Source organism: Neodiprion pinetum, chromosome 5, assembly GCF_021155775.2.
Source record: "Neodiprion pinetum isolate iyNeoPine1 chromosome 5, iyNeoPine1.2, whole genome shotgun sequence".
NCBI classification, from domain to species: Eukaryota; Metazoa; Arthropoda; class Insecta; order Hymenoptera; family Diprionidae; genus Neodiprion; species Neodiprion pinetum.
In genome coordinates, this window is record NC_060236.1 from 35,121,420 (window position 1) to 35,144,348 (window position 22,929).

The 22,929-nt window shown below is 43.1% G+C and overlaps 1 protein-coding gene across 4 annotated transcripts in view; it reads right to left on the reverse strand.

Annotated features, from left to right (window-relative positions):
- LOC124218672 (cell adhesion molecule Dscam2) overlaps positions 1 to 19,216 on the reverse strand; it is a 62,962-nt gene extending 43,746 nt beyond the window's left edge. For all 4 annotated transcript variants that reach the window (XM_046625327.2, XM_046625331.2, XM_046625326.2 and 1 more), the window contains exons 1-2: positions 18,976 to 19,216; positions 8,244 to 8,363 (exon numbers count right to left, since the gene is read on the reverse strand). In XM_046625327.2, coding sequence (XP_046481283.1) covers positions 8,244 to 8,316 — 73 coding nt within the window. In that variant the 5' untranslated portion in view covers positions 8,317 to 8,363; positions 18,976 to 19,216. The remainder of the gene's footprint in view (positions 1 to 8,243; positions 8,364 to 18,975) is intronic.
- Positions 19,217 to 22,929: the final 3,713 nt, after the last annotated feature.

The window sequence follows — 22,929 nt, forward strand, 5'->3', positions numbered from 1 at the left end:
TCTCAACTGGTTACTGCCGCAAAAAGTATCGGAAAATAAAAACCCATTTTATTTTCTCAGTAATTGATTGTACGACGTTCTAGTTATGTATTTTAAGCTCCTAAGGGTTCTGCATTTAGTGAGGAGAAATTCTTGAAAATCGATACCGCGACGAAAGGTTTTTGCGCTTCGAACATTCTTAAAATGCTTCAGCTGACTCTTTTACCGTATCAATTTCCGCCAAAATTTTGACCGATGTTGGAAACTGCTAGAATTGCGTCTTACATGGGTATACTCATATTTGTAATCTATAATTATACAGTAATATACAATTATAATGAACAACAAAAAATAGTAACAATATACAATTATGCATTGCTAGTTTGATGGCTTCAATTTCCGTAAGAATGAAGCTCTACAAAATTTTCCAGCTCTTGTGAACGTGAAAAATTGTACAACAAATTTGAACAACAACAAGTAAAAGTGTACGCGTCAATTCAAAACGAATGGAACGCTAAAACAGACTCGACTGTGGAAAAAATTGTGATAGTCGTTCGCACCGTGCGCCGCAATTTCGCAATCGACTTTCAGCTTCTTAATTATCGATTTCATCAGCGAGAAGCCTTTTCTATATGCGCAAACCCTCTCTCGAGACGGCGTCGCGTGGAGAACAATAGATCCATGGTTTTAGCTGGCATAGAGCATTTCAGTATCCCATGACGTTATTCACAATCAGGTGAAGAAATTGCTGATGAAAAAGTTGAGAAAAATATACCCATGTATTATATGCATATGTATATATATATATATATGTATATAATGCGCGTCGGGGCGAGTTTTCCAGCGTATATTCTTGCAATAATTGAAAAGAAAGCAGGCACGCCTCGGGGTATTCACAACAAATATTATAACCGCGAAACAACGGCGCCCGTATTTATAGAACAAACATATTCTCAACTTTAAAACTAACTAATCTTAGGAAATATCAAAGTTTCGTAAGTTATTTCAATCGCATTGAAAATACTTTCAACGTCGGTACAATAAGAAAATAGCTGCGGAAGAGATAAGCTGACAATACCAAGTGCACATATAAGCCGTAGGTATCATTGTCGAATACGCGCACTATCAAGAAAATGTGAAGAGTGCGAAGAAAATTAAATATTATAGAATTTTTTTCATCTAACAACGTTGAGTTTTTGCTGGCCGCGGAATTCGGCTGTGATTTTTAAGGCTATCTCTGAAGAGAGTTCAAAATAGCCATGTTGGAAATAAAAAAGGAAATGAAGAAAACCGGCACGAGGATTAATGTAATGGCTGAATAGCTGCGAGAAGAGGAGCCCATATGTTTTCTGAAAGCCCGCGTACTTCCCAGCATCCGTCCAAATTTTTCAACGAGGTATGTGTCTGTGAATCTGCACGTGTACATATGAAGTACATTTATGTATGTAGATGTATATACATACATATATATAGCCAGGAAACTTTTATGCGGAAGAAGAATATGAGACACAGTCCGTAATAACTTATGCAAATGTAATCCCTCCGAGCACAGATAATTCCTGTTTTGGCTCGGAAAGGGTTTAAGAAAGTTTAGCCAGCTCAAGCGAACTGAGCAGCTACCCTTCTCTCCACTCCTCTCCTCACCCCTTCACTTTATTCCGCATCTCTTCTCTCCGCGGACGATCTCGCACCTCCGTTTCATTTCTCTTGAGGGACCTTCTTCCCTCCATTTCTTGGTCGTTTCCATCCCCCTCCCCCCCCCCCCCCCCTTCGCTCTTCCTTTCTCCCTCCCTTCTACTCTCTCTCTCTCTCCCTCTTGGGCTTTTACTTTCCCTGAAGGTAATCGAATAGTCGCGAGCGGACTTGAACGTTAAAGCGCTCAATTAAGCTCTATCAGCTAGTCGCAACAAATTGCGAAAGACGTTCCAGAGACGCGAAAATTCTCAAACACCTTTTCAACGGAGGGTTGAAAACACTTTTATACATCGAAATTAGATTTCAGCGAAACCGCGCAAACTCCTCGACAATTTTTAAACTCATATTCTTTTATCCGCATTATCAAAGAGAATGAAAATGACGAGAGATCGCAAAAAGTACCGAACCGGAATCTTTAAAACTCCAGAATTGCAAATGAAAACTGTATGCTCGTAATTTATCAATTTTACTGCTGGTACGTAAGAGCGCGTTTCAAATTTAAATTATAATACAGAACAACAGCTCATACTCGTAGGTGTATTCTCGTTATTTAAATTCGCGACGAGTAATTAAAAATTATATCATTCTTTGACAATAACGACCGTACTTAAATCATCTCTAACGCGAATATAGGATATTCGGTGATGAAATCTCAGATAAAAAAAAAAAAACATAAAATGTGCTGCAGTGCTTCGGTTGAATTTTAAATTTTTTCACAAAAATAAAAAACTTCTTTTCTCTCAATTGAGCCAACAATATATATATATATATATATATATTACGTATATGTATACGGCTGCAAATTCTGCACGGGGTGAACTTTTAATCCTTTTACACGCGTTTCGCATGCGCATTGCAACCGCGGTACGAGGCTCGACTCCGCGGATTAAAAACCCTTAATTGGGAACTGCTGGAGAGGATGTTTACTCGTTATACGAGCTAGGCACATGTGTACATTCATACACGTATACACACGTATGTTTATACGCATACCGGCGTGCCTGTAAGGCATAACCGAGGCTGGAAACAGGCGGCGTTGCCTCCGCGGGGCTTCGATGTTTCCGTCTCCGTGCATTCTCACCACTAGATGCTATTTTCATACCAGTTTGTTGGATCTTTTCTGAACAATCGTGTTCGAGACCTCAGTTTCGCTCTTAAACTAAGCTCTGATAGCCAGCTGGGTAGTTTTTTATACGCGACCTTCGTAATTCTACGTTTCGTAGCGAAGCCGTGAATTGCGAAGGCTAAGTCAGACGTCATGTTTAAGGAAAATTATACCGCCAAAAGATATCATCAAAAGCTACGTGGGCTGTGGAAAATTAGAAAAAACCCCAAGTTCGAATTTCGAATTCGATTGAAAATGTGAAAATCGAATACGAAAATGAAGATCAAATACAACCGAGGGAAAAGCCCAGCGATTTTTTAGCACACCCTTTTCAACGGACAACGGACTGAAATTTCCATCGCACGCTATCAATCGTTTTAATTACAAAGGGTGAAAATTCACATCGCTTTCGTTCAAACGGAATAGCAATTTCCTGATCACCCAGCAGCCATCAGTTTTCTGGTTGTCGATTGTGTGCATACGGTATAATCGGTATTACATGCGATAATTTCGAGCGAACAGAAAATTCGTCGTCACAGGGAGTGTAATTTGGAAACTCAAATTCGTCCCGAATTAATAACACATCCTGCACGTTTTTAATTACGGCAAATATTACATTATAATTTTATAACATTACGTGTCCTTGTTGATCCGCTTATGAATAATATATCATCGCAACGGGAAACGGAATCTACTGACCGATTTGAAAACAATTCATGCAGCTCCCCAAACTCCCGGGGTAAAACAAGCGAGCTAAGTAAACGCAAGGACTGCAAGTAAGCGAAATGTATTCCAAGTTAATTGTGGGTATTAAGTCCTCCGGTTGGCTTCAGACGGGCAATCATCAACGAACACGCAATAAAAGCAGCAAAAAATTAGTCACGTCTCCGAAAATATTCAAGACTTTGAAGATAGAATGCATTAATTTTCGAATCCGAAGACCTTCTTAACGTCTACATTCGTTTAGGCGCATTAGCGAACGTCCTCTTTAAGAACGCTGGTGAAAAGTTAAGCGGGAAACGACTGCGACTTCGTAGTCCTTTGAGCGAGTCGCGGGGATGAGAGCTGTAAAAAGTACTCGTGGGTGAAATAAGCCATCTCCCAAAGAGGCGGACAGACGGTAATCAAATAGTACGACAGCTAGGGTGTCTTCAAAATGGTTGTAACGCTCTCCCTTGTTTTCTCTTCACTTTGCAGCGTGAAACGACGGCTTCGTAATATCTGCGTTAATCTCTTCAGCTGCGGAAGCTGAAGACGTCCCATTGACTTTGCATTTGAAATCGGCGAAAAGAAAAATGTAAAACAAACGGAATAAAAATCTCCGTGCACTTTGGAAGCTTGCGACAAGAATACCTGTCTCAACGACGACTTCAAGGGTGCGGCACTGTCTTTCAAAATCGTCGACGAGGGAGCGGCGAATGTGACTTGAGAGTTTGAGGCGGTAGAGCGCGAATCCCTCTCATGGAGCGTCAAACAGAAGCGACCAAGCGTTAAATCGCCTCTCCCTTTTGAGCTCCTTCGCGGACTTATGTCGGGTCCTTCTCTCATCTTGGATTCTGAACAGCGATGAACATTTCAGGCCCAAACGAATGTTCGCCGCCTCTTCCACCAACTTTAGCATCAAATTGCGTGCCGTCGTTTCGATTGTCCTGCATGGTCTTAATCAATTTTCTTTCACAGCAAAATTGCGCTCGCAAGATATCGAACTCACTTCGTGGCAATCGAGTGTTTTTCTGGCCTCGAACCAGCCTTGCAAATGAGTTAGTCAGGCATATAAGGCCGTTTCTGCGTACAGATTCCGATACTGATATTTTATCGAAATTTTTAGCCGCTTCGCAGCTCAGACACAAACTCTTTTTTTCGTGGCGGGGACGATTTCCACTCTGGTTGACGCCCCACTTTTTTCAGGCATGAGGGTTATGCCCATTCCGAAAAAAGCGGTTGTGTCTGAGCTGTGAAGCGGCTAGAAATGTCGGTAAAACATCGGTATCGGCATCTGTATGCAGAAACACTCCAATAAATACCTGATAACTCATTTGCAAGGCTGGTTCAAGGCCGAAAACGTACTCGATTGTCGCGAACACCATCCACAATAGACGATTTGAGGTCGAATTCAAACGTTGTAATATTTACATTGCATTGAATCCGCACGAGGCCAAAAAAGGTTTGGTATGGACGGTGATATTTCATCGTGAAAGGCTTTTAAATCGAACGAGAAACGAACGCTTGCTGAACTTTTCATTCGGCGCTCGTGAAGATAAAGATAAAGATAAGAACCCGCTTGGCTTCGTAGCTGCCACCGAGAAAATCAATCCCACAAGTCACTCAGATATAACCTCATGGTCGAAGTATATCAGCTCCGAAGTGCTAGAAAGATCTCTTGATAAAGGTGTTTGGCGGTAAGTTTTTCACGGGAGAATCGAATTGCAGCAGTTCATTCGCTGTACCGATTTTCGAAATTTTTCTCGTCAACATTACCGTATCAAGACTTGAAGATGAATTCGTGATTCTGAAATAGCCAAGCAATTGGGGGGAAAACGGCATTGTCAAAGTTTTCTTAGGAAAAGAGCGAGGCGGGCATTGAAGACGGCTGACAAAAGAACCGCGTATAGAATGAAGACCGTCGGTATAACCTAGACCTGATTTCTCTTCCTAACCAATATTCCCGCAGAATCGACATCATGCGAATAATTCTAAGGAAGCGGGTCCCAAGGGATAATTGCAGGGCCGTTTTGCCGCCGATTTAATGTCGAGTGCCCGTGACTCTACGCCGATGTGTTTGCCCCGGATTATCTGATTGAGATCCAGGTAATAACAGTTCTAACATCCGGACCCCTGCCATGCATGTGCTCTATTGTTTTAGGGTCCTCTATAAACTGATCCCGTTCCTTAGTAAGACACGTGCGCGGCACGAAACCGGTAAATAAATCGAGGAAAACCCTACTCAGTCAAAGGAGGCGGGTGCAGGGTGCAGGACGGTAACTCGAGCCGTAAAGGAGAATCAATTCGATTCCACCGTTTCGTCCCGACTGCCATTCTCACGGTTCAGGCGCGACACTACAGACGCGATTCGGCGTCGGTGAGAACTGCCGAAGGTGAAAATGTTCAAGGTGGAAGCTTCGCCTTGCCACCTAGCCAATGCAACAAGTGTTCACCTCCCTCGCCGTCTTTAAGAAACCTCCCCACGATCACTAGCTCAACCTTCACGACGCCCCGCAGCTACTTTCCCCGTTCGTCGTTGACCAACTTGGCTTTTCTTTTTTTTCACCGCTTATAATCACGCGCAGCATTAAACGCAACCTGACTCTGGCCACAATCTCCATAGATGCGAAGAGAAACTTTATACAATTAGCTCGGGGTTAACTGGCCTTGTTCAATCTTCCTCGATAAGTCCCGTCGCACTTTGTTCAGATGTCAATCGAGGACCTCGGGCCTTCGAATTCTATGGACAAATTTAGCTAATCGCACATTTCTCGAATGATAGGGCTTGCGGAAACTTGTGCGATCGAGAAGACAATTCCGGAAAATCAATGCATGAATAAGAAAAATACAGTATTCAGATAGAGCTATCAGTGTTTGCATAACCGCAAAGTAAGTAAAAATTTGCTGTGAATATGCATTCGGTGTTGTCGAACTTTTATCAACGACTATGCGAGCACAACTGCAGCAAAAACTATAATTTCTCAAAGTTTGAGACGACTTTATTACTCAGGAGATAAAAGAGGGTAAAATTATACGATCCTCTTATTCAGCCGGTACTCGAAATCCCATCCATTACGAACTGATCCTTTCAATCGCAAATGTGGCATTAAATTGCAATAATATCGAGAGCGAATGACATGACAAATGCAGCCTTGAACTATACCGAAGATTTCCGGGCTGGCTGAGAGTGTTTTGGCCGGGTAAAAGGCGAGGGCATTGGCTTTTTCCTGGCAGACATGGTGGCAGAGACCGAGAATGAGCCAGTTCTAGGAAACTATCGGTATAGCCAACCGGCCGGCGGGTGAAGTGGCGAGTGAAAAGACGGTCGAGAGTGGTAAACGCCCGGCAACCCCTAACTGCAATAAATTCACGCCAAGGAAAGTGCGAACGTAAATAAGCAGCAATAAAAAATTTAACAGCCAGCTCTTGGAGCGCCCTGCACGCCACGGGTTGCTCCCAAGGCCAATACGCTCACTTATTTCCATCAGAGAGAATTTCCCCGAGAAGCGGCGTGTGAGGGTGAAAAAACTTTGAGAATCACTTTGGCTATCTGCATGATGAAACGTTCATTGGCCCTCAGCCGGTTCTACGTTCGGCTCTTTTTCGAGTTTATTAAATGACTTGGTGATCCTTTTCGCGCTTTCGGAAATTATTCTTTATCCAAATTCATTATACTTCCACTACCAATGAATTTTATTCCAGCCCTAAAATCAGGATCTCGAACACAGGGGATGAAGATTAATGGGACCTCCGCGAATTCGGGTGCAAAATCTGTTCTTGCCTTTTCAGGATCATTTTCATTTTATTTCAGATTACACTGCAGCTTTTTACGCAACGATGATGCCGCGGTTTCTTACTTTCCGAGTTTGCCTTTAAACCAGAGCAATGACAGTCAAATTCTTCAGCCAAAGTTTCTTCGTCCCTCAATTTTTATTAGAAGCCTGCACGCGAAGCATTCCTGGTATTTTATGCCCACAGTGACAAAGTAGCTTCATCTTTAGCGTGGCTGGTTCTCGGAACTTTTAAGAAATGTCAAATTTCAGTCAGCCGTAAAGTACTTTGCCTTTATACTTAATTACGTCGAGGTATTTTTACGGAGAATATTCATCATTCAGCATTAAAAAGCTCGCGCTCATTTAAGTCTCTAAAATTTTCTTTGGCCGTTTTCTCGATGCGCCGTTAATTCACTTACAATCCGTAGTTTGCATCCGACAGGTATGCGCATACATACGTCATATTTGAATTAATTCCAATCCTTCCCTCAAGTTCAAGCTTAAAAGGAGACTTCGGAGAAATTTTGATAAATATGAGTTTTTCATTTTTGAAATGACTGAAAAAGATTTGATGGAAAATTGGTTGCAACAAGATTCAGATTATAATGGTATGCGTCTTGATAAAAAAATTCAAATCATCCGTTGCTGGAAATATAATAAGCCAATGAGAGAGAGGCTTACTATAAAGATAGATTTAAGACATAGACTGAGTTGATCCGCTAGACAGATGTTATTCTATGGCCTTCTCATCGAAAGCTCTATACCGTTACCTTGTTGTAACTGACGCCATTAATAAGGCTACAATAGACGCTATGCTAATTGTTTGATGTTCCATTTTTTGTCATACCGTAAGAAATACATTCTAAAGGTTAAAGTGTGCCATGAAATAAATCCTGTCCCATAATAATCTTTGCAGCATCCATATTATCAAGACTTCACCGAAGTCCCCCGTCAAAATCGCTTCGCTAGTCATAGCTCAAGCTACTCACCACTGACCAACACCAGTATGACGAATAGGAACACGGCATACAAGGCCGTGTTTCGCTGGAGATAGCAGGCCATGGAGCTGGCCTGAAGCGCTTCCTGCGCTACGTCGATTCAGGTTCCTCCTGAAACAATACAAAGCAGGTACAATCAATCAACCTATCGATCCATACATCGCCCTACGTCCTGTTCACAGCTCAAGTTTAGAGTGTATGTATATCCCTCGTCAAAATCTACGACGGAAGTGTTGTAACCTGAACGCAAAATAGTTAGGCCAAGGTCCGATAGACAAGCTAGACACGTATGTGTACGAGACGTCCAATCTAAATAACTAACCTTCTGTGGCCGACGCCAAGCAGCGTCAATTCGTAATTAAACGCGTAATGTAAAACAATGTGAAAGCCAATTAATCGTTAATAAATATTATTCACTGTAATATGAACCCATGTGCAATGGGATTTTATTTAAGCCAGACCGGCGAGTAACCTCTTAAAGGTACCACAGAAGTATGATTTGTTTAACTTGTTTCTGACGATGAGACGGGTGAAATGGAATACGATTCTGAGTCGACGGCATTAATATGCCTGATTTTAATGCACGATTTATTGTTACGGTTACCCTTCTTGTTTATCCCGATTATATAGCCTCGAGGGTATAACGTCTCCATGAATAGTTGAATAAGGTTTCGCTTGTCGAGTCGAATCCTGATGGGATCACGTCTACCGTAGAACGTAGAAACAATCATTCCGGTTCCGCGGGATGTTGTCCGTTTATTCTCGCTATTCTGCAACGTGACGTTATTCACGTGAAACAAGGTCTTTCAATTTTTCGTTAAATTCCGTCATGCCAGTTTTCCATGCCTGAAAACTTGGGTAAGAATTTACGAATGTACGTGATTAGTCTTAAATTCCTGCTGAACAATATTGTTACGTTAAACTTGATCTGACAAAAAATTTAGGCAAAGGATTCGGCTATTGATCAAAGGATTATGGTCAAGACGAGGTTGGACAAAAGTTTCTCTTGGAGTAAAGAGTTTTTTTCCTCCGCAAGAACATTGTCAAGTGCAGTTGGTTGTTTTTTGCCTTCAAGATTTGACAGGCTGTAGTCTACCGATGAAAATATCGAGCCTGTAAAAGACGGAGAGAAAAATTGACTTTCTTACAGGAAAGGAAATGTTGAAGTCTCTGGAAAGTGTTGGGGTGTTTCTTCAATTTTGGAATCTAAAATTTATGTACCTTTCATACCAAACTCAGCCATCTTCGAGACGCTGCTTTTAGATTTCCGCTAAAAATGCGTTGAGCCTGAGAATGAAATTTGTCCGTGAAATGAAAACCGACATTTCAATTCCGCCTACGGAATCTCATCGTCAAGCTAAGATGGATAGCGATCAAGGTGTTTCGGTTTGACCTCAAATTATTAAATATTTGTCAGCACTGAATAATTAATTAAGCAGTTTGAGCTTATAATCTTCTGCTAGGTATTACACAACAAGAAATACCTTTTCCCTCTCTCTCCCTCACACTCTCCAAAAGTTTCGAAGCTGAAATTTTACTCCCTTTTTGTTTGTTTTCTTCTAGCTGAAATCCCGAAGGAAGACTTGCACATTTCTTGCTAAAACTCCGAAAATGCGAGGCATTACATATTTTAAAAGCTGCGTTATTTTGACCTGAGATGCTTTTTCTCTAGAAGGAAAAATATTTCACGCCCCAAGGGACCGCCTGCTTGAGATTCCCTCTGCTGGGTCGATATATTCTTTACTGCCAGATCGCATATGGTGTCTTCCTTTCATATTTATTATTCCGTAGGTAAAACCTGTGTTTTTGATACATAATTGGTGTACTTTCAGAGTGGAGAATCCCAATTGGGTTAAGAAAAGCATCTTTGACGTGTGTTGTTTCACCAAACTCGACCTTTTAAAGCTGCTGCTTGAATAAGATTTCCCTAGGAGAAACGGACCTTGAAGAAACGATTCCCTCAATTTTTCCTCTCTGTTTCTTCGCCTTGCCCGCGTGACAATTTGAGTAATTTTTCGTTGAATTACTTTGCATAAAATATGTATTCCGGCGTTCACGGGTCTTTCCTCGGAGGAATGCTGCCTCGTCGAAATGTGCGGATGGAACAAGGAGCACAAAGAGCTGTCAACAAGTTTCGAAGCTCTTTGCAACATCTCTCGAATGTAGATTTCCCTTTCATTCCAAGGTTCAACTTCTTACCCGTCGCTGCTCGTAAATGTGATTGCTAACACGATCTAAACTACGATTCCATGTCCAAGTCGGCTGTTTTTCTCAGGGAAAAGCTGTGCAACTTCCTTCGACAGCGAATTTAAAAAATTCGTCTCTCACAACGATTTGAGCAAACGAAGCGGTGGCGGAGGAAAAACCAGCCCCCGAACCTTCAATAAGGGATTCACCAGCGACACTTCCATGAATTTCCATCAGCTTGGCTACCTCGTTGATTCAAAGAAGTAGAATCTGGAGCGTGAAATCGTTTGATTCGCCTCACGGCTGCACAGTCACGTCTTCCACTCATCCAGTTCTCATTCACCCTTTTCGAACTCTCCCTGCCGAAATCATCCGATCTCGCGTTCGTCCTGCAGGAGTGGAACGACTCCCCTCGACAACGCAGCAGCATCCGACTGACGTGAAGAAACAATTCTTCTCTGGTTTGGATATAATTGCCGCAGAGCGTTTTTGTCAGAATGCCACATTTCATGATGGTCAGGACACAATTCATCCTACCGCCGGACCGAGGATGGAACTCTCTCACTCAGCTCGTATGGATGTCTCGTTTAACTTTAGGCAACCAGCCAGCTTGCACATTGGAACGGCAAAGCGAGGAAACAATCTTCCCTTCCCTTTTCACCTTCCAATTCCTGTGCCGACTATTCTCCATACACCCTTGAATTAACCCGGGGTGATCCAAAGTCGTCATACAACGAATTTGCAGGTAAGAACGAGCCGCGAAGATGTTCTAAAAGACGTGTCTCTGATTACAATCTCTGGATGAAATATCGAAACGACACTGATTCCGTGGCATGTTTGGCTTCAGGGAAAAGATCTTACGGCTTGACAGGGGATCAATTTTCGGTTCTCTACTTTCCATCGCTGGGAACTCGAAAAACGTTCCTGCAGGGCTGTCAGAACGACGTCTCTCCACGTCGTTTCCACCCTGCCACCAGTACCACCAGCAGCGTCACGAAAAGCACTTCGTGGGTCCGCCTCTTCTTCCCTCAGTTTCTCCACTCATCCATATCCCTCTCATCCTCGCCGTCGTACTCAGGCCTCACTAACACTCCCGGCACTACTGACACACGAGCAACTCCTGCGCATTCAACCCGAAAGAATCCAGGCTCTCTATATTCTATCGCCGTTCACAAGTGCGGAGACCACTTTCAAAATTAGTACCTGTCTGTCTCAAAGTCCTGCAGGGGGATCGTGATGAACGGCCATAGTTTGTCACGTTGCAGTGGAGTTTTTCTCTGCTTCTTGAAAGGCAGACCATCTTGACTTTCCAAATATCAAAAGTACACCCCGGATTCTGATGAGAACTCAACAGTGCAATTTTCAATGTACCATCACGATCCTCGTTATTTGTCAAAGATGATGCCGCCATCTATAGGTATTGGTATAGACACGGGAACCGCAAATACCTGGAGAATTTCATTAAAATTATGACTCGGATATTGGGAAGCGAATGTACGCCGAGGATCGCGCGAGGTATGCGGCTACGACGCAGCGAATTCTGTGGGCTGAAAACGAATAGAGCGAGTTGGCGATTGGGATAGGGAGAGAGAGCTCGCATTTTTTGGCGTCGTGACGTTCCAGCTTCCAGCCGTGATGAATTAGACGGTATTTATCGATCGGCGGCGTGCAGCTAGTGAATTGATCGCAATACGTAACGCGCGCAATTTTTCCACGTCTCAATTGCATGGACGAAGTATGCGTGTTCCGTATTGCCATAGCGATTAAACTGCAGTCGCTATTGATTAATTTCGCAATATGAACGCGTGCAAAGAATGGAACGTACGGCTCAAACTTCAGAGCAAGCTAACGGTTCATTCGGTGACATTTTATTGCGGGATCTCGCCGCTGTTTCCCTTGCGGCAATACTTGCATGCGACGGGGTGAATCGCTACACCTGTTTCTGTGAATTCCTTTGTCCCGGATTTGTGGAAGAAGGAAAAAAAACCGGAAAATGAAGCGTACGCACCCAAAGTTTATCCCTAGTGAACATGTGTAATTTTGCATATCCCTACGACTTCTGGAGATATTTGCTGGCGTAGTTCGGGGATTTTCGGATCACTGTAAACTCGGCGATTAATGTTTTACTCCGTGTTTTAATATCGACCTTTGAATGTAACACGGAACGGAGGAGGATGCGTTAATCTGCCTCAAATTCTAGCGACCTTTCGATATTCCTTCCTCTCGTGAAATTCAAATAATTCAAACATCAAACAGCACATCAGTCATATAGTTGCGATGTGGAACATGTCTGAGAATACATGTATGGAAATGTAACGCTGATCTTCCGAAAGCACAGCATACTGGTAGAACTGCAACCCTGTGACGCCGGGCTGAATACAAAGCGAGGATTATTTCATCGCCGCTCGCTAAAGTGCCCGACTACCCGCAATTTTCATATTGACACAAGTTCTCGCCGATTTACGGCGGTCTGGGAAGATTTATTTTCGAAAAAGCGTGCCGCCTATTGTGGTTTTATTGACCGAACTGAACATACCAGGATGGCGAAAAGTAAGGGCCGAAACATGATATTACGGTGTCAAGTTTCGGGCTTGTCTATACAAAAAAGTTTTTATGGCTCAAATTTACCAAAGAGATACTTCGGGCTGGGAGAAGAGAAGAGCCACTTTGCCCACCATTCTTCGCAGCTGTCGTCGATAAATGTTTCCTTTGTATTTACGATGGGGATCGAATAATTTTAGGCAAAGATCGCATTCACGCAATTCTCGATTTACAGTATATCCTCGACATTTTGTCAAATTCACCTTTCTTGAAAAACAAAGTTTCGTTCCCCTCCTGCAACATTTCACAGGTCATTGAAAGATGTAATCAGGACGAACCATCCTTGCGGAAACTACGTCGCGGCATTTCTCCATCTGATTGTCCGAGCAAAGGAACAAAGAACTCCTCAAGAGTCAGAAAGAGGATTGCTGTAATCGGCCCTGCGTAATGATGCTCAAAGTCAGCGTCACTTTTGTTCAGGCTGCGGCGAGAGTTGAAATATCGAGCCATTGAGATGCTTGAGAAAAGTTATCTCGTCAATTTCAATTTATACAGCACCGATCGACTGTAACTACGGTTCAATTCGTAACTTTGAATCACTCGCACTCCTCGGCGCGTGATGAAGTGCAACGGACCAACGAACGAACGGCTCCGTCACGTTATACAGAGTATTTCTTGTGAAGCTAAAACAAGTTGAGAGTTTCGTAATGGGTTTGCGGAGTTGAGTGCATATCGCGACAGGCCATGTATAAGAAAGTATGATACTTTGTCAGGCTATTGAAAAAATTCTTAAACTTTCCTCAAAGAAGCGCCATACAGGCTGGGTGCTGGGTGATGAACACGGAGGGAGGATGGACTGGCTGGTGGAACCCAGGTGCCGGAATGTGAGGTGAAGTTATACGAACCTCGCTGAATCAATACTCGCGCGATTATCAAACAGACACGAAGGCCCCTTTAACGCTGGTTCTTAATTGTCAGAGATATACTGGGCTTAATAAACGCGCACCAGCAGTACGGATAGGCAAAACTCATTTTCGGTCCTCCCGTCTAATTGGTAATTAAACATTCACCAACCCGATACCCTGAGCTAAGTTACGCCGTCAACGCGATCTCGGAGAATCCCCTAGGCACTAGGCTAACACTTGCAGGATGCCTAAAAGGCAATTTCATTTATAATTTAGATTCGTAATAGGCGAGGTTAATTATCAAGTGCCAATTTTGGAAACCGTTAAGTCTTCTGCGCAGCTCTAGTTGCAATGCAGGGTTGATCTCGTTGCTGAGAATAAAACAACGCATCCGAATTTAATCGTTGAATTCGCTTCAGGAGAGGACCGAAGCCCGTTGTTCGGGTACTTGCAACAACGAGGTAATCCGAAGAACAGTAGTGGAGTCCTCCAGCTGTATGAAGTGCATAGATGGAATTGGTGTTTCGCATGCACCGAAGACAGTGTAACAAGTATAAGGCGACGGCTTGAATTGAGAACTATCTAACAATCATATTGCGAGATCATCGATTGATCGATCTTGAGCATTCCTGCAATCAATGACACTCCGGTGCAAAACGAACATTAGCGACGCTAGTGGTATAAAAACTAAACTTAATGCGTTCGATTACTGTGACAAGTTTTGTCAATTCACCCATTTCAGTTCAGTCTCCTTCGTTGCGATACTGTAATTTCATTTTTCACATTTCCCACCATCCAAGCATTCTGATTGGTTTGCAAAGTTTGGTCAAGCGATCGGAATGCTTGGATGGTGGGAAATGTGAAACGTGAAATTACAGAATCTCAACCCTTGTGTAGTCTGCATGAGAGAAGGACTCGATCCCGCATTGTCCAATTAGCGCGGAACAGAGTGAGATCGAGTATTATTGTTTTCAAATTTTCGTATCGCCGCGCGAGGCAGCGACGGCATTTTCCTGCCCATGGTGTGCGCCGCGCTAGTTCAATCTTCTCCAATTAAATTCTATCGGAATTCGCGCAAACGCCAATACTACGCCGGGACGAGGACGCCGGTCATTGTGCTCGGGTAATGAGCGCGCGCACACCATTCGGGAAAGCCGTGCAGTTCAGCCTTCCCACCTTCGAACTCCCAGTTTCCAATTTGCAGCTTATCCAATGAACCGATGCACCGCCGCGCCAGCTTTCCATGCTTCCCTACTTGCCTACCACTTTATTACTTCCAGTGAGGTTATGGCCTCGCGATGCCGCGCACTCGATGCCCGGGACGCTACCGATATTACCGGTCGAGTCAGCATCTGCGAGGTGGATTCCACATGTTACTGATATCCCTCCTCACCATTCCTTTCCATTCTGCGCCCTGACATTATCACGGCAAGTGAAGAAGGAGTCGCAATTCTTGCTCGTGTCGCCACAATTACGCTTCAGGAGTTGATCAATTAAAGCCGAGTGCAGATAACCATCAGCCTGTCTGTTCCGTACTTGGCATCCGATGCATATCCTGCTCACTTTGCAGCTGCAGCGTCCAGAGAAAATAAGAAATGCAATATGTTGAACCCAAGAGCCGAAATATCGAACTCGCGATGCCTTCACGTGGAGTTGCGATGCACAGAGGATCCGTTCCAGTCCAATTACTGCCGTGACTGAAGGGCACACGTCTACCGCATACTTTTGGACAGTCCTAAATAGTTTCGCCTTTTTCCACAATAACCTGCAGCATTAAAAGAAGGTATATAAGCTGCAAACTCATCGGCAGTAATTGTTGCTCGAGTGGTCTAGCCGGTTTCCATGGCCCATGATTACAAAGCGGACAAGATAAGAATGAAGAACTTGTAGAATTGGAAACGGACAATCGCTACCTACGGCTTTTCATTCCACTTACTCAAATTTCGAGAACTCGCGTCCCGCCTCGAAACTAAACGTGCCTGGAGGATGTTCCGCCTTTCAGCATGTGCCTGCAGCATACTTCCCAACTTACAACCCGCCGCGAACCACGAACCACGAACCCTGGATAAGTGTGTAGTCCCTCATTGTACCTCGGATACTTGAGAGTTGAGACAGAAGGGTGATCCTCGCGGTGCGAGCCGGGTTCTCTCCGAGCCCTCCAGTACTGGCATTTCAACAGGACGTTCCACGCAGACATGGAGGATAACAACACACAGCCTGGCACACACACGCCGCGGGATAGCCCTGCATTATTTAGTCAATATCGCGCCGTCCCGGACCCATCGACCCACACCCCGTCGCCCCGTCGTTCACTGCCGTCCTCTTCTCTTCTCTCCTCTTCTCTCCTCTCGATTCTCCTCTTCACTGCCTCCTCCCATATCTCGACAGTTTTCTTGCCCTCTTCTCGCGTTTTATTCTAACCAATAGTCCGCGAATTCGTACGGCGCGATCAAAGTCACGTCCCTTAGAAACCAGACGGGAACAAGACCGTGAAATCTGACGTGAAACTCAACGACCCGTGTTTCTTGTAAGGGTGTTCCTCGAGTCTTTTGATTCTTCGGGCACGAAAAGCAAAATATACATATAGATACACACATTCCTTTCCATACCTGTGAATGGAGACGATAAAATGATGAGGACGAAGTGAGTAACGTTACTGTAACAATGGGTGTTTAGGAAAAATCGTTACTTTCCACTTTTGGGAATGTCTGAAATCGACTAAAACATGATAAACAAAATATACTCATATATTGCAAAACGAACTACTCGGAAGTCATTCTAAAACAGCGCAATAACGATATTTTCCCTGATCTTTCGTTACGTTAACGTTGCTATAAGTTCAACCTCATATAAAATGTTATTTCGCGTCCGATGATGATGATGATGGATTACATGTCTGCGGTTTGAATTTTACCTGTTGGCGCTAAAATCCACGAAAACATCAGCCTACAACGCATGTATCTTTGTCATTGTTTCGAGAACATCGCCGTATCGCGTCACAGAATTCTCGGAATACAAGAATCGTTATTATACTGTACCAGAACCTTGTTAGATATTGTGAATAGAATGCTCTGCGAAGAAACCAAACGAAACTGGCGTGAATGGCCAGAACACAATCTTGGCTTCTCGCGCGGTGGCGGGTGTAGGGTGGGCTGCCTGCGGATCGTCAAGGACCCTCCGCGAATATATTTCCGGTGAAAGATTTATTCTCATCCGCAAGGCTTCCGCCGTATAGCGCGTAAGTGAAACGAACTGAATACAAAAGCACATTGTCCGTCTGTTCTTAGTCCCGCACATTCTCCATCCGAAAGTTCTCAAAATTCCCGTTAGCCTTCCCTTCATTACTCGGAACGATAATATCCACATCAAAAACACGTCACTAATTTTCAGGGCGATTTAGGCAAATCCGATGATGGTGAAAAAGAACCAGGGCAAAAAAAGGTGACCCAGTTTTTCCCAAACTTCTATCTCTATTCCGTACAATGTCACTCTCCTGTAGGACCACCATTTATTCATCCGTTTCGTACTCTTTACCACCTGGCTTTACAGAAGAGATTTCAGGCTTATCAAATCACTCGTACTAGTTTCAACTCCAAAGAACCTCCAAGGACCGAAGACACTCGTAATTGTTACGACTCGATCTCGGTGCAATAAATTTTTACACATGTATCTATGCGAGGTGGCGCACCTCGTCTCGTCATTCCGTATTCTGTTTCCGTGAGCAGCGACGTGTTCTGCAATGGGGGGAACAGATGCTTCGAACTGTGTAATTCCGAAGGAGATTGCTCCGATAATTGGTACGAAGCTAGAGTGTGCGCAAGTGAATGGCTTTATACACTGGTACGCACTGGGTACAAGCCCATTGAAAGAACCGAAATTAGTTGGGCTAAACGAATGCGAAATTCCACATTTCTGCGAATCTTCCAAGGTTCGCCGACAGTGTACAAAGTGTTTGATATTCTTACTCCCTCGGGTTTTTTTCAAGCATAGCACGCCGGGGTTAAACATTAAAGATCTCGTCGGGCTAGAATTTAATGACGCAAGAGTATTCTTCCGGTCCTAATCCGGGGAGTAATTGCTACCGGATTATTTATTTACGTACGTAGTTACTTGTTCATCAACTCGCCAACTTCTCATTTGCCCGTCAGAATTTTTGCACCATGTGGCTCGTTATTCCATCTATTTATTTTTTATCTTTTTATCTCTTTTTTGTTACTTACTTTTTATTGTACAGGAGATGCCTGTCTTCTCTTCTGGAAACGAAAGGTAATTTCACTTTGCTCTTGCATTCCGTGGATATTTTCTCTCTCATATACCTGTACGTAAGTAATTTCGTCAACGTGACACACTCTTGGGAAGAAGAAAACAAAATTAAACTGTCACGATGCTGTGTACGAGGAATGTTTAATTACTTTACTTTTGCCTTACTTATAACTACAGAATGGTGATTTAGATACTCGATGCACGGTTTCAGTAAAATAAGTTAAAGTATTCTTTCATGTACTTCAGTTTCGTTACCGATCGATCGAATTTTTACGGACTTTCTAAACCGGTGTAATGATCCTACTGAATAATTCTGCCCAAAATTATCTTTGGACAAAAAGAGATTCCGATGCTCGTAAACATCGTAAAATCCCATAGATAATTCGATGCGGTGTTCTGTACGTCCCGTTCGAAATATTCTACATCTCGACCGGTACTAGAACTTCAATATTTGTAAGTTCTCTTTGTAATCTAATAGTATTTTTATTAAACAACACACTCAATTCGCTTACTGAAACCAGCCAGAACAACGATTCCTGTTCCTCAATTAGACGCATCGAGGTGGAGAAGCAAACAATAGTTGACTCCGCATTGTCCAATTATACGCCCCGTTCGCATCTCCATATGGTTCTATACTATCAATAATATCAATAATATTGCTCTATCGGTCCTTTAATGGCAAGTAGCCTAATTTGCCAGTTCCGGAAAGACGCAGACAATTCGTGTCTATATCATGACGATCGAAGGACAAAATGAACAACTGATAACCGGCTGAGATTATTCTCAGATATAAAACGACGATGAGAATGATAATGAGAGTGACGTACATTGCAGTCGCCGGACATTCCGAAAGTTGACGGAAGCAGATCCGAGGCTGCCACGTGTGAGAAGTTCCGAGGGATGATTCCAGTGGTCAAAAGTGCGAGAACCGAATCCAAGGGCCGGCCGGCGGAGTTTCACTGATAATTCACGCCGCGCGGTGGATGCCTCTAAACACCTGGGCTAGCCTCAAATGTGTCGAAGGGTGCACACCACTGATCGTGAAGAGATCGCGCGCAGAACTGACGCAGAAACGCGCGGATCCAGCATCCCTTAGCTTCGCCGAGCCGAGCCGAACGCTCGCGAAACCCGCCCCCCGTGGACCACTTTCCGCCCCCACACTCACAATGCCTGCCTACCACCACGGACGTCGCAGGCAGATGGAAGCTGGAAGCGCGCGGAAACAACGACTTGCGGTAAAAGGTGTCGGGGGCTGCTGCGACGCGTCAGAGCCTCGCTGACTGAATATCGATTTTTTAATATATTAAGATTCGGAGTCGATTCTTCGGCTCAGGGTATCACAACTGCTGCCAGTACGAAAATTCCAATTCTTGAACCTCTGCTTCTGGGGTGGAATAGGAAGTGTATGAATTTTGATATGATGACGGTAAGCTGCGGTATTTTATTACCGAAGTACAATTACACTGCGAATACAGAGGTGTTATTCAAGAACGACAAGAAAACCGCACAACAGGCTTCAACCCTTTGAGTCACACGTTATTGCGCTGAGTCAATTTTTATAACAAGATTGCGTTCTGTAGTTTTTGAGATCGCTGATCACGAATCTGATATCAGATTTCGTAAATTCAAGATGGCGGATCCAATATGGTGATGAAGATTTCAAATTTCATTGAATACGGCCAAAACACTCTATGCAGGGATTTTGGGATGACTGATTGGATTCGCCTTAGTGAATTTTCAAAAAATGATTTCTGATCCGTAATCGGTGACCCCAAAAACTTATAATTTATGTAAAACATGAATATGTGTAGAAGGGTAAGTTTCTTCGAAATGAATTATTCCTTCAATTTTCAAGCTTTTTTTCAATCAATTTGTTTCCAACAATAATAATTTACATTATATCGCAATGATTACTCTCGCGTATTGAGAACCTATCAGTACACTATCATAAATAGCAGAAAATCGTAGAGAAATATGTTTCAAAAGTCCTTTACATGTATAAAACATGGATGCGAAGTAGGTGGTAAGGATACTTACCACCGTGACTCGAAGGGTTAATGCATCCCTAGTGTTTGCAGTGTGAAACGCTAACTCTTGAATCAATGCAATTATACAAACATAACTACGACTAGTGATTCGAGCAGGCTTAGGTTACGCTAAATTTCTCCCGTTGACTTTGGCCAAAACCAAATCCGCAATTTTTATATTTAAATCTACACCTCGACACGTGCTTACATAGTATGCAGTAACCGAAAACGCAGGCGTCCAGAGAAAAACCAAACTGCGTCCAATATCTGGATATTGAAAGTACGCAAATATCTTTATAAAAACCGAGTCACGTTAATCACCACACGCCAATGTGTTTTCCAAAGTAGCGAAGGTATGGGTCCTTCAAAAGTGACTTGATTCACTCGGTAAAAGCGATTTGGAAGGGGTGCCGATTTCCAGGTGATCATTCTGGAAGACAGAAAGACAAAAATAAAATTTTCAGTGACAACACATTTTCGTTGGTGCATATTGTTCGAAATTGAAGGCCTGTTTGTTAGAAATGATGAGGCAATGACATCAGACCCTCAAATGCCTGTGTCCCCGGGTCATCGTGCGAGTCAGTAGAACAAGAATTTGACTCTGAGAGGGCCGTCCTTTGCGATGGCCTCCAGGATTAAGTGACATTCTCTAATGGACCTCTTAGAGGAAAACACGGCGATGTTAGAGGTGAGTGCACTACGTAGACTGGTCCGAGAGTCTGGTCTAAGTGATATGAAGCGCCGGCATAGTCCCAGAACAAGACCACGGTGCGACGTAAAATGGATTATTGTATTCATAGTATTGGTATAGCTATACTGGCTTCCCACTCGAAGCAAACGCTGGCATATTCTCTAATAGGAGGCAGGGGTTGCAATTAATTATAATTGCAGCAGTGCGCTAGAATTGTTGGGAAATAGTTGGCGAGGTCTGCATCCTCGGCCTCCACCCGATTCTACCCTAACATAGCTCGTCGCGTCTGCATTGTAGTCTGCCTTAAGTCTGTACGAGGTACTGAGCCAAAACCAAAACCAGCAACTCTTGGTTGGACCACAACAGCTTCCCTGGCCGTCTTGGCTAGGAAAAGTTGCTCATCGGTCAACCGATAACAAGATTTAAGTATAACTTGTTACCCACTATTAATAACGCAAACGGAACACCACTCTCTTCTTCTATGCACGCTCAATCAAATCGGTAGTCTAATTCATGTCCGTTCCATTCCACTCGGTGCTATTGGGGGTGGAAATAGAGCGCGCTTTAGAAGTATCTAGTTGCACCATGATTAGAAAGTAGGCCACCACAGCGCTGAATATCTGCAAAACCATATAATATCGTACCTCATGTAAATACTGCATCATATTCTACAATCGAGGTGAAATTCTATGACACGAGTGACGCGCTGTGAACAGACTGTTCGGAAAAATCAATCTTACCTTGTACAGGTAAGAATAATCCAGTGAAAAAAATCCGAAAGCAGATATGCGGAGTGGTCTTTGGAGTAACTGTAGAGAGAACATCTGAATCTGTAACAGTGAATTACACGAATCATTGAAAAGATTTTACTATTGTTGGAAGTTCCCGCAACAAGACCAGCACGTTTTTATGGCAGATACCAACTATTCGAAATAAATAAATAAAATTTAAACGTCATCTTTCAGATCAATTTGTCATCGGTTTAAACATACCTCATTTTTTAACTGGGTTGGATGGTATCGAATCCAAATTCTATGAAGAATGGTTCCTATCGAATTTCCCTGAACAAATGGCATTATTCTCAAGTTGTTTTCCATAATGTCGAAAAGTTGAAAATATACCTTCTTACCGTTGCTTGAATCGAAGAACAAACTGTGGCGATAGTAAATAGCTCCACCTTCAGCAAAATCAACCACAGAGAACAGGAAAAAGCCACGTGTATCTGAGAATGACTCCATTCGTCGTTTGTAACAAGATTGTATAAATGAAAATAGTTCACCAGTGTTTCGAAGGTGTAAAAAATAATCGTAGCTATCAAAGGGAGAGAAAACAATTGAATGATTTTATTTGTTGCATCGTCAAGCTTGTCGTGCACATCTTGAATCTTGATAAGTTTATCGAATGATTTCAATTTATCACTCGGGGGAAAAATGTCAGAGTAAATTTCCCTCAATTCGCTTGTAATGCCGAGCGCATTTCGGTTTATGAAATGTTTGCGCGAATTTTGAAAATCCGGCGAATCGACAGTTGTCGCACATACGTTGCTTAATAATTCGTTTAATTGTAGGTAACGTTTCTTAGCGAAGGTCATAACGTTGGAAAAATACAACACTGCCAAATGTTGCGGAGTCGAGACCATTACGGCGTACATTGATAAAATAACTCTAACTACCTGAGTCCAATCCTTATCCACGATGGACAGAGATACCACTAACATATAAATTTGTACACAAATTATCACACACGATGATATCCCAACAAATATTGCACTTGCCTTGAGCTGTTCTGTATAATTTTGCTCAATTCCCAGATGATTTAGGCGTTCATCAATTATGGCAAATAATCTCATAATATCCACGGTTGTATTGCTCTTACGCCAGAACGTAAACGTTATAATTAAATTTGCAAAAACTCCAATTTCGAACGATGTTATGCTACCCGACTTTATTATCTTATTCTGACCCTCAGTATGCATGTTGGCAAAAATGATAATCACTTGGGCAACGATGTGTGTGACGGACAAAGCAATACACCAAAGTTTATCGGTAAACGATCCATAAGAC